The sequence below is a fragment of the Musa acuminata genome, chromosome BXJ2-6 (genome assembly GCF_036884655.1).
Source record: "Musa acuminata AAA Group cultivar baxijiao chromosome BXJ2-6, Cavendish_Baxijiao_AAA, whole genome shotgun sequence".
Lineage (NCBI taxonomy): Eukaryota > Viridiplantae > Streptophyta > Magnoliopsida > Zingiberales > Musaceae > Musa > Musa acuminata.
In genome coordinates, this window is record NC_088343.1 from 43134309 (window position 1) to 43150353 (window position 16045).

The 16045-nt window shown below is 41.4% G+C and overlaps 3 protein-coding genes across 4 annotated transcripts; 1 reads left to right on the forward strand and 2 right to left on the reverse strand.

The window, feature by feature from the left end:
* Positions 1 to 586: 586 nt before the first annotated feature.
* LOC135615785 (probable pectate lyase 4) lies at positions 587 to 4053 on the reverse strand. Its single transcript, XM_065114746.1, has 5 exons — positions 3706 to 4053; positions 2579 to 2930; positions 1735 to 1945; positions 1557 to 1625; positions 587 to 1260 (listed from the first exon to the last, which is right to left on the reverse strand). Exons 1-5 carry the CDS (start codon positions 3998 to 4000, stop codon positions 1036 to 1038), a joined length of 1152 nt encoding a protein of 383 aa, XP_064970818.1. The 5' UTR covers positions 4001 to 4053; the 3' UTR covers positions 587 to 1035.
* Positions 4054 to 5478: 1425 nt separating this feature from the next.
* Positions 5479 to 10130, reverse strand: LOC135615786 (ankyrin repeat-containing protein ITN1-like). The gene is made up of 4 exons (XM_065114747.1): positions 9991 to 10130; positions 9327 to 9914; positions 7804 to 8213; positions 5479 to 6593 (listed from the first exon to the last, which is right to left on the reverse strand). The coding sequence occupies exons 1-4, from the start codon at positions 10019 to 10021 to the stop codon at positions 5763 to 5765; spliced, it is 1860 nt and encodes a 619-aa protein (XP_064970819.1). The 5' UTR covers positions 10022 to 10130; the 3' UTR covers positions 5479 to 5762.
* A 1816-nt stretch (positions 10131 to 11946) lies between these two features.
* On the forward strand, positions 11947 to 15658 carry LOC135613712 (ankyrin repeat-containing protein At5g02620-like). 2 transcript variants are annotated; one of them, XM_065110751.1, is made up of 4 exons: positions 11947 to 12129; positions 12530 to 13037; positions 13609 to 14018; positions 14498 to 15658. In XM_065110751.1, the coding sequence occupies exons 2-4, from the start codon at positions 12698 to 12700 to the stop codon at positions 15362 to 15364; spliced, it is 1617 nt and encodes a 538-aa protein (XP_064966823.1). In that variant the 5' UTR covers positions 11947 to 12129; positions 12530 to 12697; the 3' UTR covers positions 15365 to 15658. The 2 variants fall into 2 exon arrangements, with proteins under 2 accessions (XP_064966823.1, XP_064966822.1); XM_065110750.1 differs by lacking the exon at positions 11947 to 12129 and having other exon boundaries at positions 12449 to 13037.
* The last annotated feature ends 387 nt before the right edge of the window (positions 15659 to 16045 follow it).

Here is a 16045-nt window from a genome sequence, read left to right on the forward strand (position 1 = left end):
CATTTCCTTTTCTTTTGCAAAAGCCTTATCGAGCTATTTTTAGTGCATTATAATACAAGCCATAGATCTCATATTCCAATCATGACGTTTTACATGTCATTTAATAAAATTAAAATTTTATATATTATTGGTCAGTGCTAACTTGATCCAAGTTTGTGTGCCTCCATAAAACCATTACAGCATCAACATGTACTTTTGTGTCCACAGAAACAATACGAATCTCAAAGCATCTTGCCTCCTAGTGTTATCGGAGGATTTACTGTGGCCCGACTCAAGCCATCTATCAACTTCTTGAGACCCAAATATCACAATTTGAGTAGATCAACTTCATGAGACCCAAATATCACAAGCCATCTATCAATTTTGTTTAATCCAAACTATTAATTAAAATATTTAAATTCAACTTAATAATAATACATTCATTAGATTCTTATAAGTTAATTTTAATTTTATTCACTTTTGATATGAGATTAATCGAAGGTGTAACAAAAATACATTCTCAATTTTACTTTTTTTCTCATAATAGATAAAAACTTCAATAATAGAGAGTAACAAAAGCAAAGAGCACACCATGACAATACAATCATATCCAGAATGGTCCACATCATTTTCCTTTTTGCTCATATCCCAAGAAAAGAGCACACACAATACAATGGTCCACATCATTCTCCTTTTTGCTCATATCCCAAGAAGAACTACAACCCCATAAAACAATTAAACCTCCACTTCTAAGTTAAGGTAGCTTGACAAGAATTTATAATAATGCATCCAAGACAACAAAAAGGTCAAGGGTATAAAAAGCAGAATCAACGTACATTTTTTTTTTTTTAAATTTAAAGGCACTAATTAATTTGGTTGTAAAGACTTTCTCATGTTGATATGATATGGATATGGGTCTTGAGATCAACATCTGTCTTCGTCTTCACCATTTATTTATAACCAATGACGGCGACACAAACTCTGGAAGCAAATTGACTTGGATTCGGTCTAAACAAACTAGGTTGAATAATTCAGACAAAATCACCTTCAGCGGTACTACCAATCTGCTGGTCTTTGTAATGCTTGCCATCCTGAACATAACTGGAGAACCTCTTTGAGGGCCACAGATGCTGGCTCCATGGTCCATGTTGGGTAGTGTTCCAAGGCATTGAAAACGCTTTCAACACCGGCACCTTGTATCAAACAAGGCTGGGCACCATTCATAAACAAATCACCTTCAGACCTTATCCACCCTGATGTGACCTCTTCTCTGTCTGCCGCCTGCACCAATGAGATGCACAACAGCAAGTTATCAGTGCTGATTTGGTTCTGGAAAAAATTTTGACAGATCAGAGATCGGAAAAAGAAAACATGAAAAGTAACCATAAATCCTTCACAATGAAATGGAGTAACCTTCTGTTTTTCTAAATTCTAATTTTTGGCACTGCATGGTATGGATTGTAGAAAGCTCATTGACATCAACAAATGCCAAAATAAGATCCACATATAAGTAAATAAACAAACTTATTCCCTATATCAACTTTCAAATGCATGGAAGTAGCTGCTCACTGTCACACCTTCTCAGGCATGTACTTGAAAACCACCTTCTTCTGGCCTGCTTCATAAATGTTGCATTGAGAAAGGATCTAAAGCCAAATCATGTAAGGAAGAAAAATTTATTAGAAGTGAATGAAAACACGCTTTCAAAAAAAAAAAAAAAAATGAACATGTGAACTATTAGTAATCCAGAAGGACCTGTGCTTCTACACTGGCACAAACAGCATATATGCCCCAATTTCTTGTGTAGTTGTTATAAAGGTGGACTCTGCCAAATCTAAGTCGAGGATGCCGCTGCCTTGTTCCATCAAAGAAACAGTGATGAATGGTAACACGGATACATCTATCTGTGATGTGGCTACTATCTGCTCCGATAAGCATTGTTTTGTCATGCATTGCGAAGTGACATCTGTTCAAGCTAACAAATTAGAATCATATAATTGTGCAATTCTTATTATTAATTAAATATATAAGCTCCTCATACTATTCACATAAAGCACCTTATTCAAAACTTTATAGTATTTGACAGGCATTGTTAGTGATTCCTAGGGATAAAGGTTCTCACACTTTTCGCATGTCGGAAGTACATTACTAATAATGCTAGAATTCAGGATGTTAGAGACCAATTAATTCTGCCACTCTGGGCCCCATAATATTTTGAGCCGACTGGCACACCTATCACTTGTAAATCATCATAACATTGCTACATTCGAACATGCACTTCAAACGAGAAAGAGGGGATCGCCAAACAGAGCGAATGAACAATGGAGTTTGCCCAAGTTCAATAAATGCATTCAAAGATTAGACTGTGTTAGTACTAGGTGCTTCTTGATAAGTTGAAAGGGATGTATTTTGGTAACTTTGAAAATTCTACACCAATTAGGATGATAAGACCATGCACCTTGAAACCATTCTGAGAAGGAAGTCAAACTAGACAATTTAAATTTTCTAATGACTAAAATGCTTATTTATGGAATCACATAAGTTTTTACAAAGACAACTAATTTAAATCCACATAGTAAAATGCCTTTTTCTACATTACCTTGAAACAGTGACATCAGTGCTTTCACGAGTGATATCAATAAGTCCATCGTCATAATCACGCAGGCTGCAGCGATCTATCCAAATATGCCTTGACTTGGGTTTTATCTGAATACCATCAACATCATGTCCTCTACCACCTTCAAACTCCAGATTGCATATGATTATATGTTCACACTCTTTCAGCTGCAAACCTTTGCCAGTCAACTTTATCCTCTGTCCTCGACCATCAATTGTCTTATAGGAGGATACCCTCAAGTACGAAGAAAGATGGATGGTTCCTGAAATCTCAAAAATGATCCAGAGTGGTTCTCTTATGCGGCATGCCTCACGAAGCGAGCCAGGGCCATCATCTTCACAATCATAAGGCAGAATGAGGTTCTTTCAGCAACCACAGAAATTAGAGAAAATAGGTGTAAGAAATGGCAGTCATATATACAGACAACCTAACAATCACAAAGTAAATAAGAAACTTTGACAACACCACCTATGTTTAGGTACAGATTAATAGAATTCAACCAGTAGCATTAATAAAATTTCTTCATTCATTTCCTAATTCTATTTTATTTTCTTGGTGGTGATAAGAGATTACCACTTGTAAGATGTATCATCTGTAATAATTCGTGAACAAGCAATGGAACCACAATATCACAACTATTCAGAATTTCCTAATGCAGTCATAACATAATTGTACGTTGTAAGATAAATGACGTCTTAAATGGGGCTAAAAGAGATCCCCTGAAGAGAGGAACAGCAGAGGGCCTAATCTCAATCTCGAAAGTACACGGATGGAATCAGCATAAGCAACGTATATATAACCTTAATCAGCAATAACAACAATCGTACTTTAAAACCTAGAATTTTAAGGGGTAAAAACGGTAGAATAAATTAGACAAAGAAACAATCTTTAGCTTAAAAGATCAGGAATCTTGATCGCATTGTACGCCGACACAAGGTGTCTTCTTGTGAGGCTATGGTTGATGAATCTAAACGATACAGCACGCGAATACGAAGAACAACAACAAAGACCGATTGCTAAGATCCGAAAACTAGAACCATGAACAAAACAAGAGTAGTCATAAAGCCCTAACGAGCAATAGGGAGGCAGTGGAGGGAGAAGGGGGGAACCAGCCAAGGAGGTGACATGATAGACGGGTCCATGGAGGCCTCCGATGGCGTGGCGGCCGAAGCCCTCGGCCTGTCCGGCTAGGGCTCGTAAGCGCGCATCGACGTGGGCGTAAGGCAGTTTTGCGCCCATTTCCTTCGTCACCCCCGCCGCTGCCGTTGGGACGCTAACGAAGGGAGGAGCAGCGGGGGGAGCGGAAGACGTGGGATGCGACAGTTGATCGGACGACGGCGAGCTGTGAGGACGATGAGTGAACGTTTCCTTCGGGAAGCAGCAAAACCACCGACGAGCTCCCATCCACCGACACCCAAGCCGGCTTCCTCGAATTAGGATGGACGGGTAGGAACGGATGAATACATATAATTATAACACGAACGGTTAGCACTCGGAAACTTCAATTCATACTTTGATAGATTGATGAAAATTAATATATATATATATATGTATGTATATATATATATATGTATGTATATATATATATATATATATGTATGTATATATATATATATATATGTATGTATATATTAATTTTCATCAATCTACAATGTTAGTACTTACTCTATAATAATGATGTACAATTATAAACGTAACTGATAAAGTATATTTTTGGTCCAGTCACGTCATAATCAATGGCATGCCACACTACTGCCAAGTCAGCAAGAGGAGCACCCCCACGCGTCAAACCAAAATCTGTACCAAGGCATTACTCGGTATATCCCGTCCCGGAAAACTCGAGACGACGTCGTATGGCATCGTTCCGCGTGTCCCGGGACGACGGTCACACAAAGATACCATCTCACCCCTCGAGGATCGGTCGTCACGTTAAATCCGCGTACGACCGACCCTCGTACAGTAGTATAAAAGCCTCTGGCCGGCATCCGGCTTAGGGAGAGGCAAAAAAAAAAAATCAACCAAATACTGACTTGCTCGTCGAAGGGGCCAAAGTCGGTAATCACCCGACGAGGGCCATCCTTACAGGAAAGCGGTCACCCCCTGAGCCACGAGCATTCCGACTAAGAGTCGCCAACCAACATCCCGACGGTAAGCCGCCAACCAGCGTCCGAACCGAGAGACGCCAATCAACATTCCAGTGCCAACACCCCGTTTTGAGGGCTTGACCAATCTCGACAACCAATTCAGCCGACCAAAGACTCTCGACATCGACCTGTGGGCCAAGCCATACTGACTCATAAGTTCATCAATAGTAAGTATGATATTATTAAGTTATTCAAATGTTTTATGCGGATGATTATTATTGGTCATTTTTTTAGATATTACGTTTAAAAAAAATCCATATTTTTTTAAAGGTAAAGATGATAATTTCTTAATTAAGTTACTTATGTCTAGTGCCATTCAATATTTGAATGAAAAAAGAAGTGTTTTTAGAAACACTTCTTTTCTTTCATTTCGAAATTATTATAAATATGAATTCTAAAAACATTTCCAATTATTACATGAATCGACTCAAAGTTTGGATTATCAGAGTTATAGTGTCGAAAAAAAAAAAGGTTTATTGATTGATTTGAAATAATATCGGATTTATTGATAATTTTTTCCATTCTTCTCATAGATAGTCAACATTAGTTATCACGAATCTTTCTTCTTCTTTGGGATGTTTAGTTTGAGAGGATCCATTTGAAACAGTGTCATGTTGATGTGGTTCAGCCACAAGCACATCAACTGCTCCAAAGTCCACACCAAAGTCTTTTAAGTTACATAAGGCTCTGCAATCCACTCCATAGGGAGAGGGCTTTCACCACTGATGAGGTCTAAAGTTGATCAAAACATTCAATTAAAATAGTCAAGAATTGCACCAATACAAAGACCTCATGGATGAGAAGTTTGATAAGAGCTGCAGATTATCCATTTCTGCAGTGGCATGCTAAGAGAACTCAGACAAAACTATCAGATACAAGTTCATGGCAGCAAACTGTAATCCATACAGCCTTAATGTAATACCAACATCAGCTGGGATTTCTTAGGACATGTAGCAACAAAGAGTTCACATAAAACAGAGATCAGATGTATAAGGACGCAAAAACTGAGGTTTATCCTCGATTTAGATGGCGTAAATCCTATCGACTTCAGAATCAGAAAACTCATGGTTGAGATGCCATGAGTTTGAAGTGCTCCTCATGGATTTCTCTCGCCTCCTGATCGAACGAGTCCGCTTTGATTTCACGACGTAGAAAGTCATGGTGCCAAGAACACCAGCCATTATCAGTCCACCAATTAGCGTAACTAGAATAGCAGCCCACTGAAAATGCCGACCCACAACAATATAGGACGAGGCAATGAAAGCGACAGTAGTGCAGATGGAAGCCAACCACATCAACTTGTTTATGATCTCGACGACCCGCCGCTCTGCCTTTGTTTCGCCCCTGACGAGTGTTATCTGAACCACCACCACGGCCAATGAAGTGAACAAGGCAATAGCATTAAAGATGAAAAATATCTTGAAAGACCCTTTATGCACAACTGCTGCTACTCCATCATCTCCATTTCCACCAGGCACTGTAAAGATAGCCGCGAATGCCACCGTCGCAAAGAGCACAGCAACCACTGTAACAGAGTTGGTGGCATTGTTAATGCCTTCTCTGTGAAGTTTCCTCAGCTCCTTGGCAATCCCATGGACATTTTTGTTTGTTTTCCGAGTCTGCTCAAGCTGTATATGAACATCTTTTTTTATCTCTGTTACAGTCCTCCGTAGCTCATCTCGTGGTTGATTTAGTTCATTGGCTCTGCATGCTCCACAACGAGATAGGGAGTCCTTGATATCAGAAGACTCTTCAGAAAGAGGTAGGCCTTCGGCAATATCAAAAGCAGTTTTATGATCTCTTGTCAATGCATTCACATTTATATCTGGAAGGAGAACTAGGAGATGAACTATCTGCAAAAAGTGAGAAGAATTTGAATTATGCATGTAAGAAAATAATGCAGGTTTCTTGTTTCTTTGCTATTTGATTATCCATAGTAGCAAAAATAACAATGAGTACAGTTGACAGACACATCAGCAAATCTCTCAATGGCTGAAGGTGTCACAAGATATTGATAACATCTCGACGAACAAAGACCTCTGAGGGAAGCTAAAGTTCTTAATAAAAATTCATCAGTGGGTTAATAATTCTGCAATGGAACTGTTCACAGGGACATGAATATTGAGCGAATGTAAACAAATTATATGCTGGGAAAAACAATAAGAAAAAAAAACTTTTTTTGCAAACTTCCATACCTAAATTACTTCACCCTGGAACAGGAATAGAAAAGAACCCATGTTTCTGTTGTTCTTTGACATTCATATCTAAAGTAATGTCGTTTACAAACTCCAAAGGCCTCCCCAAGAAATTGATCGATCTGCCACATAATTCATATTATAGTTAAAACTTTTACCCTGTCTTCACCCTTTCTTTGCCAACAGAAGCATCTACATGCCCAATGTTATCTAGTATATCAATAAACTGACTGCACACACCAATCTAAATCATGTGATTTTGAGTGATAGGATTTGTTTCTGATGTACCATTCTTCACATACACCCAACAGCATATATCAGATGCTATGTAATATGCTCGTTATACAGATTTTACCTCCAATGTGCCAACCTGTGTTACATTAAGGTGTTAGTGAACTATATCGGTTTCATGTCAACTTGCAGGTAGCACAAACAGTGGCACAAAAACAAACACAAACACATGGATATACACATCCCCAGCAGGCACACATGACACACAACACAAACTAGCCACTGAATGATGATTAACCAAATGTCTCAAGCTTCAGTCAGTACTCAACCATCTTTACAAATTGCTTCCTACGGTCGTTGAAGAACAAACAATCGAGATTCTGTAAAGTACCTAGTAAGAGGGTGAAGCTTTTGCAAATGCAATATCTTATTCCATTTTCCTCGATGAAATGAAATGTTAAAGGGAACACTAGTTCAAGTAAAAAAGTGTCAATAAACTGGTGTACCTCTTTAATCATCACGATTCCAAAAACCCATGCAACTAATATAGGCAACCAGAACAGTATATGCATTCAGATTGTAACACAAAAAAAAAAACTCAATCCACATGTAACCAAAAAGCATCACGAAGTAATACCTCTGCACGTTTTTTCCTTGTTGCAACATGTAATGCTGTGTTTGCAGCTCTGTCTGGTAGCATAACAATAGCTGGATCTGTATTCAGAAGGGCTTTAACAACTTCACAACTTGTTCCCTTCACTGCCATGTGCAAAGCAGTTTGCCCTTTCTTATCAGTTCTTCTGGCAAGCTGTGGATCCTTTCCCAACAATGCTTTTACAATCTCCACATGTCCCTGTCTAGCAGCAAAGTGCAGTGCATTTTTTCCATTTTTTTTGGATAACTCGATTAAGCTATCATCTTGTTCAAGCAAGAGATTCACAACTTCAGTGTGTCCTCTTGTTGCTGCAGTTATAAGGGGGGTAGCATTTGATTGACCAAAAGTTTTGACAAGAGTTGGATCATGTCCCAAAAGCACCTGAACAATTGCTGTACATCAATGATTAGAGCTAGATCTGCTACTGTAATGGACAAGAGTTGAAAACGAAGCTAAGGAGACAATACAATGAAACAAATGACGAATAGCGTGTGATAACACCATTGGCTTGGGAACAAATGAAGGCAAAGGCAGATATGTCACCTGAATCTAAATTCGTGGTGACTTGAAAAATAGTAAAAATTGATGATAGCGATGTATCCTAATTATATATGAAACACAAATGTATCAGAGAAAGACCTACAACAATAGGTATGAACATAAATTTCAGCATAAAAAAGAAAAAGAGAAAGAGAACAAAATAAATTTTAACTACTAATGGAATCTGTTTTCATTTGAATGTTGAAACTCGAATCAAAATATAAAAGTAAGTGCCTTTATATTTGTTCGCATCATTGTAAAATACATGCTTCAGTGTTATAGCATCTTGAAAACTAAAGCAGCACTATTTGCTGCCCTAAAGTTTTAAATGCATTCCACCTTTTGTCAGTCAAGATGTTTCCACAAATCGTAGACCATTGAAGGCTTCGTACCAGCAAAATATATAATCGACACATACCACACAATTACAAGAATTTCCCATCTACAAGAAATGAAAACAATTAGCGACTACAGGAACAATTGGCTAAACCATGTATCTCCAGTACAAGTTTTACAATTATTATTATTATTTGGAACAAGTGCAAATGGTTCAGCATGGACATTTAAGAGGTTCAAAAGAGCAAGCGAAATCGAATATATTGTTATGTTCCTCAAAACTCTGAAAAGAGTCACCTGAGAGAGCAATCTGAATCTCCTAACGTATGAAGCTCTTTCAGTATGTAATGCATCAATCACACAGAGGTTGACATATAGTAAAATCCAAGAATGTGATGCACTTCCTTAGCATTCAATTAGTTCAGATGTTGAAGCATTAAAATCAAAGGTGTGGTTGAATAGGCTTTATTAGTATCTGCCAGTAAATCTAGTGTCACTCCATTCCGACATCAAATCTATTGTTTGAGGCAGAACGGAAGGCAATTAATTGACGAAGCAGCTTTTACCGAATCTAGGGTTCCACGATAACAGCACAATTGAGGAAGTTTGGTGATGAAAGCTCTTCTCACCTTGATGCCCTTCTCTAGCGGCGATATGGAAAACGTCAAACCCGGATCTGTTCTTCCTCGTGAGGCTCTCTCGGTCGGTGTACTTGAGCAGCTCGACCACCACATCGAGAAACCCTTTTTGGGCTGCCGTGAACAGAGCCGTCTCGTCCTCCTCGTTGACGTCGTTCACCACGGCCGCCCGTATCTCCGCCACCTCGGCGTCGAAATCGGCGCCCATTGCCGTCCCCGTCATCTGCGCGTCGATCTCGCCGAGGATCTGCCGCACCGCCGCGAGGTCCCCGCGATGCGCCGCGAGGTGGAGCTCCGTGTCATTGTGCCGCCCGGTCACCTGCTTCACGTATTTCTTCTTCCCCGAGGGATCCATCCGCTTCCCGGAATTGGAGAGAACTAGAGACGGCGACGCCGCCTGGTCCATCCGCTTCCCGGAGTTGGACAGCACCAGGGCCGGCGTGGCGGGCGCCGACGAGGAGGACGCCGCCACCTCTTGGTCCAAGCGCCTGCCGGAGTGCGAGAGAACCATCGTGCGGATGGGAGCAAATGGCGGGCTGTAGTTTAGGCTCGCCGGTCCCAATTCGAGGTCCCTCTCCCCTTCATGGAGGAAACGAGATATCGGGATAAGCAGAATCGGGGCGGCGAGATGTGGTGGGAGGGGGAAAGGCGTTACCTTTTTCGAATTGGAGGGCCATCGTCTTCATCGCCGTCCTCCTCCAGCCTTCTCCTCCCTTGCGCTACCGAACGGTAGGAAACGCCATGGCTACGCGAAGGTTGCCAAGCTGTATGGCGAAAGAGCCACGCGAGGGGAGGGAGAGAGAGAGACGAGAGGTGGTGAGTGGCGAATTTTTTGACAATTTCAAAAGGAGATTATTATTATTATTATTATTATTATTATTATTATTATTATTATTATTATTATTATTACATACACACAAATATTCCTCCAACTTTAGGGATATATTTATATATGTCCTCTATATTATAATTAAAATAAATATTGCAGGAATTTTAGTTATTTTGCTCATTAATTAAATATTATTAAATTCAATTTAGTTCCTAATAATGATGTTAATAGCAGTGCTTAAACCAAAATTTGTGTAGTTGATGTTAATTGGAAAATAAATATTTGTAGCACAAATGTATCATTTTGAAACTTTGAAACAATAGACATCCAAAACCTTCTCTTTCATTTGGCCCGAGCGGTGGGACCCACGTGGGTCCATGTTGACCTATCTATCATTAATGCCATTAATAAGAAGGGACTAATAAAAGGCATTGGTTAACTTAAGATGACTAAGTGGTTGACTTCATTTCTCTTGGCTTGCAAATGCTGATGAAATGTTCATATTACACATTGGGGGGGGGGGGTTAGGTATGTTAACACTTGAATGTTCTTGTGCATTTCACCCAACCAGCCAAAGTAGAATGCAACATATTTGTCCAATTTATTATTATTATTTATATATCTCAATATGAGAAATTATAATTTTCTAATGTAAATAAATTTTATTATTTTTTCATAAATGGATTGCATGTTGACTGACTCAGTGATTGAATATTTAATATTTTTTAAAAAATAATAAAAATAATAAAAATAATATCATAAATAATAAGCTTGCCTTCTCTTTCCTCCTTATAATAAAAAAAAGATTTAAATATCTTTAGAAAATATTTTTCTATTTATATTAATAATAATAATAATAAAGTTGACCACACATGCATGCAGACCGCAGTGGACTCGTAGTGCACGTAACACGGTCAAGTCGTTGCATGGATTCCAACAGCAAATCGACGAGTCGGGCGACGAATGGTTGTCATCGCGTTGTAATAAATGAGTCGTCGGTTGTTAAGTACAAAGTCGTGACCTGCCACATACGCAGGTTGTTAGTAGTCACGAGAACAAAGAATATTAGATGACATAATACGTTTTAGATGCGTCTATATGAATTAAGTTTCATGCTATTCTCCAGAAAATAATATAATAAGACATATAATTTTTCAATAATTCACATAATAGTATTTTTTTTTCACAAAGGGTACAAATAGGACGTTTAAAAATAATTTTTTTAATTCCTAAATGTTAAAAATATATATTTTAAAATGTTAAAAATGATTCTTTTTAAATATTAAAAAATAAAATAAAACCGCTCTTGTGGGCCCCAAAGAAGGTTCCTTGTTTTCTTCGTACGGCACACACGTATGTAAAGTGTAGACGAAGAAGCCGTCCACGTCGGCCTTCCTCGTCACCCACACGACACGCGTGGGACCACCCCACGCGTGTGCTGTGGGGCACCAAAACTGGAACCTAGACTCGAACCCACCCGGTTTCTCACCTCGACAGTTATTGGAGGAACGGCGCAAGTGGGGCCATTCTCTCGTCGCCAAAAATAGCCCGCACGAACACGCCGGAAGCGAGCGGGTCCCACCTGGAAGCAACGAATCCGGAGGGGGGAGTTGCCAGGTCAACGGTCAATCCCTCCTTCCGCTCGCGGTCTTCCTCGTCCAGCCCGGTCGGTAACGCCACCTGCTGCTAATTATTCTGCCTTTTCCTTTTGATTTCTTGACCATTTGTTGGGGATTTTGTTCTACGCCGTAACGCCATCTTCACATGCTTCATGCAGTTTGTTCCATGCTTCATGGGAATATAAATGCCTTTGTCTTTGGTTCGGCATGGATGTAAACGGGCGTCGTCTTCCTCATCATTGGTTGAGAGGCAAGAGACCCCCACGGAGCTCCCCGCGAATTGAATGAGGACCCATCTCCACATGGCAGGAAGTTGGAATGGGTTCTGGGATCATCGGAGCTAGAGGTACTTCGATCTCTCTCCCGCCCCCATGTGATTCATATTTCTTATCGGAATCCACATCCGATCTTCTTCCCCATGCTGTCGCCCTTTGTATCCATTCCAATGGTTCCAAAATGCCATCTTTTTGGGGACTGGGCAAGGTTTGGAGCTGAGTGGAGCCAATGTGCTTCCCTATCATCCTCAATTGAATAGTGCTTAGGTCATGTGGGCTGTGTCATCTTCTGTTCATTTTCCGTCCTTTTATTATTCTTTTGTTTCCCCCTTGCTTTGAATTGGAATCAGCAGAACCCCTTTTGGAAGATTCAGAGAGGGATCATTTGGCAATGTAAAGCTTGAAAGGGTGGATTGGTGGAACAAGGGGCACAAAATTATGCGGTAAATGTCATGTTACTTCTTGCTGCAGGGTCTTATGTTTGAGGAAGGACGATCCTCCAACGAGAGTTTTAGAGTGTTGCGGGCATTCTTTTGAGCAAATCCATGCTGAGTAGCCGGCATCTTTGGTTGCATGTGCCGTGGATGGGCCTGAGAATTTCGTCGAACAGGACATAGCCGTTACCACTTCAATCAGGACATGGAGATGGATTCGTCGGTCGGGCGGCAGAGTTTCCGCCGGAAGAAGATGACGAAGCAGCTGACCGGGAAGCGCGACGACACCCCCTTGCATTCTGCTGCCCGGTCAGGGAATCTGGCCGTGGTGAATGGGCTCCTCTCGGGAGCCGATGACGAGGACCTGAAGGAACTGTTGAGCAGGCAGAATCAGGCTGGGGAGACCGCTTTGTTCGTCGCCGCCGAGTATGGCTATGTCGATGTGGTGCAAGAGATGATCAAGTATTATGATGTTGCAGCGGCTGGAATAAAGGCCAAGAACGGCTACGATGCTCTCCACATCGCAGCCAAGCAAGGGGATGTAGGTATTGGTTCTTTCACATGGTTATTGCTTGTGTTTGTGAAAATGCCATCTTTACATTTGGAGCATTCAATTGGTTTCCATGTTCTATCCTAAGGAAAATTGTGCAGTTGGCATTGATATTGCAGTTTGATTGATTCCACATATATGTTATCTTCTTCTGGTCATATAAACCTGCAAATTAGTGTCAGTAATAATAGAACAGACATATTGAAGGGATTTATAGAACATGGTTGTGAATAGGAAGGAGGAGGGCATTGTGTATATGCACTGCTGATATCTCAGCCTAGTCTCTGAAATTTGCTATCAAATAGTAGTTTTCCTTTTCAGATATATAAATCTCTCTAGATTAGTAATGTTTTAGAGTTTGAGCTAATGGTGAAGAATTTTGGAAGCAGTGACCCTAAGCTTTTCTGAGAGCCAAGTTGTTTCAACCATTAGACAGTAGTAAAGAGTTTTGATTCAGGAGCTTCTATTAGATCCTCTTTTATGATTGACTAACTGGAAATTAGGAGCTTGCAGTAGTTCTTCTTTTTCAATTGGAAACTATCTTACTCAACCACTTAATTGATCAGATGTTGTGAAGGAGCTGCTGAATGCACTTCCGGAGCTCTCTCTGACAGTGGACCTGTCAAACACCACTGCACTTCATACAGCTGCAGCACAAGGCCACATTGAGGTGGTGAATCTCCTACTGGAAGCTGATAAGAGCCTGGCGCTGATTGCAAAGAGCAATGGTAAGACTGCCCTGCATTCTGCTGCAAGGAATGGGCACTTGGAAGTAGTCAAGTCTCTCCTCAGAAAAGAATCTGGAATTGCTGCCAGAACCGATAAGAAGGGACAGACTGCACTGCATATGGCAGCCAAGGGAACGAGCCTGGATTTAGTTCAGGAGCTTCTTGAAAATGAACCCTCTCTGCTCAACTTGGTTGACACCAAGGGCAACACAGCACTGCATATAGCAGCGAGGAAAAGCCGGGCTCAGGTATTACACTCATGACTTTTATGTCTCCTGTGATAGCAAGGAGTTCGATCGTGAAACCATGACATGAGATTCGTTGTCTGCTTGTCGAAGATTCATGTCATATCACAGACTGATACTTTGAAGCAATTTGAATCTCCAGATATTGGTAGATCTGATATAAATGGCCTTAGATTGCTTGTGATGTGTGATTTGTAGAAGAACAACATCCGGCACGCACTCGTACTTCTCAAAGGTGTCAGCTAGCTTAGTTGGTACAGCTTTGATAGTGTGTTGCAGGATCTGAGTTTGAATACCGTCTTCATCATTTATCCTTCGTAAAAGAATATATATATATAATGAATCCTTACAATCAACTATCTTCTTCGGTAATCATCATATCTTGTTAATGCTGGCTGTTTACTCTATTCAAATGACAGTATGTTTTGAGATTGGAAGCTGAAGAATGGACTGTGACTTGTTGGAATAATGGGTTATTGCAGATCGTTAGGAGATTACTTGAGTTCAAGGAGTTGGAGACCAAAGCCATCAACAAGTCGGGGGAGACGGCACTCGACACCGCCGAGAAGATGGGGAATTCGGACGTCACCGGCATGCTGTTGGAGCACGGCGTTCAAAGCGCGAGGGCGATACGACCGTCTCCCAACCCCGCCCGCGAGCTGAAGCAGACGGTGAGCGACATCAAGCACGAGGTCCACTCCCAGCTGGAGCACACCCGGCAGACCCGGCGGCGGGTGCAGGGGATCGCCAAGCGGCTCAACAAGCTCCACGAGGACGGTCTCAACAACGCCATCAACTCCAACACCGTCGTCGCCGTCCTCATCGCGACCGTCGCCTTCGCCGCCATCTTCACGGTCCCCGGGGAGTACGTGGAATCCGAGAACCTGGCGCCGGGGCTGACGCTGGGTGAGGCCAACGTGGCGCACCAGACGCCCTTCATGATCTTCTTCGTCTTCGACTCGGTGGCGCTCTTCATATCCCTGGCGGTGGTGGTGGTGCAGACGTCGGTGGTGGTGATCGAGAGCAAGGCGAAGAAGCAGATGATGGCCATCATCAACAAGCTGATGTGGATCGCCTGCGTGCTCATCAGCATCGCCTTCCTCGCCCTGTGCTTCATCGTGGTGGGCCGCAGCCAGCGGTGGCTGGCGATCGGGGTCACCATCATGGGGACGGTGATACTGGCGACCACGCTGGCCACCATGCTCTACTGGGTGATCGCCCACCGGATCGAGGCCAAGAAGCTGAGGAACATCAGACGGTCGTCGCTCAGCCGGTCGCGGTCGTGGTCGGCGTCGGGGGTGTCCGACAGCGAGCTATTCAACAGTGAGTATAAGATGTACGCGATCTGAGAGAGGAACAGGACATCTCTCGCTCGGTCACACCACCAGAAACCACCATCCACGGCGGAAATGCCCTCTGCCAGTTGATGAGGCTGACCGTCAAGCCACAGTAGTAAGAGAGAGAGAGAGTGTGTGTGTGTGTGTGTGTGTTGAAGAAGATATACTTGCTTCTTGATTGATCGCATGAGAGAGAAGCTTTTCAATCTTTCTTCTGATGTTGAGGTGTCATGGCAAGGCACAGGTACGAGTTGTGTGGAGGGAGGACGATACCATCGATACATATAATGGAGGAATCCAACGTAAACAAGGAAAGTATCATATAAATTTTAATTGCCGATCTCTGATTTTTGTTTTAATATTTATAAGGAGCTCAATATTCATTTAGAGAGAAGGCTGACCAATTTATATAGTATTTATTTTTTATAATAATCAGTCGAACTGGAGAATATTTTTTTAATATCATATTGACGTGACATGTCGAATGTCGAATCTCGATTGATGTTCGAGTTAAAAGTTACGCCAAGACGATGAATAATAGCAAAATGATAATTAGAAAGAGAATAGATGAATAATGACGAGAAAGGACTCTATGATTTAGTAGAAGAATATTTTCGATTACGATTTAGGAGGTGATGCTTAAAAATCTGACTCAGTGGACATGCATGGCTTCGACTGGTTGTAAACCAAAAT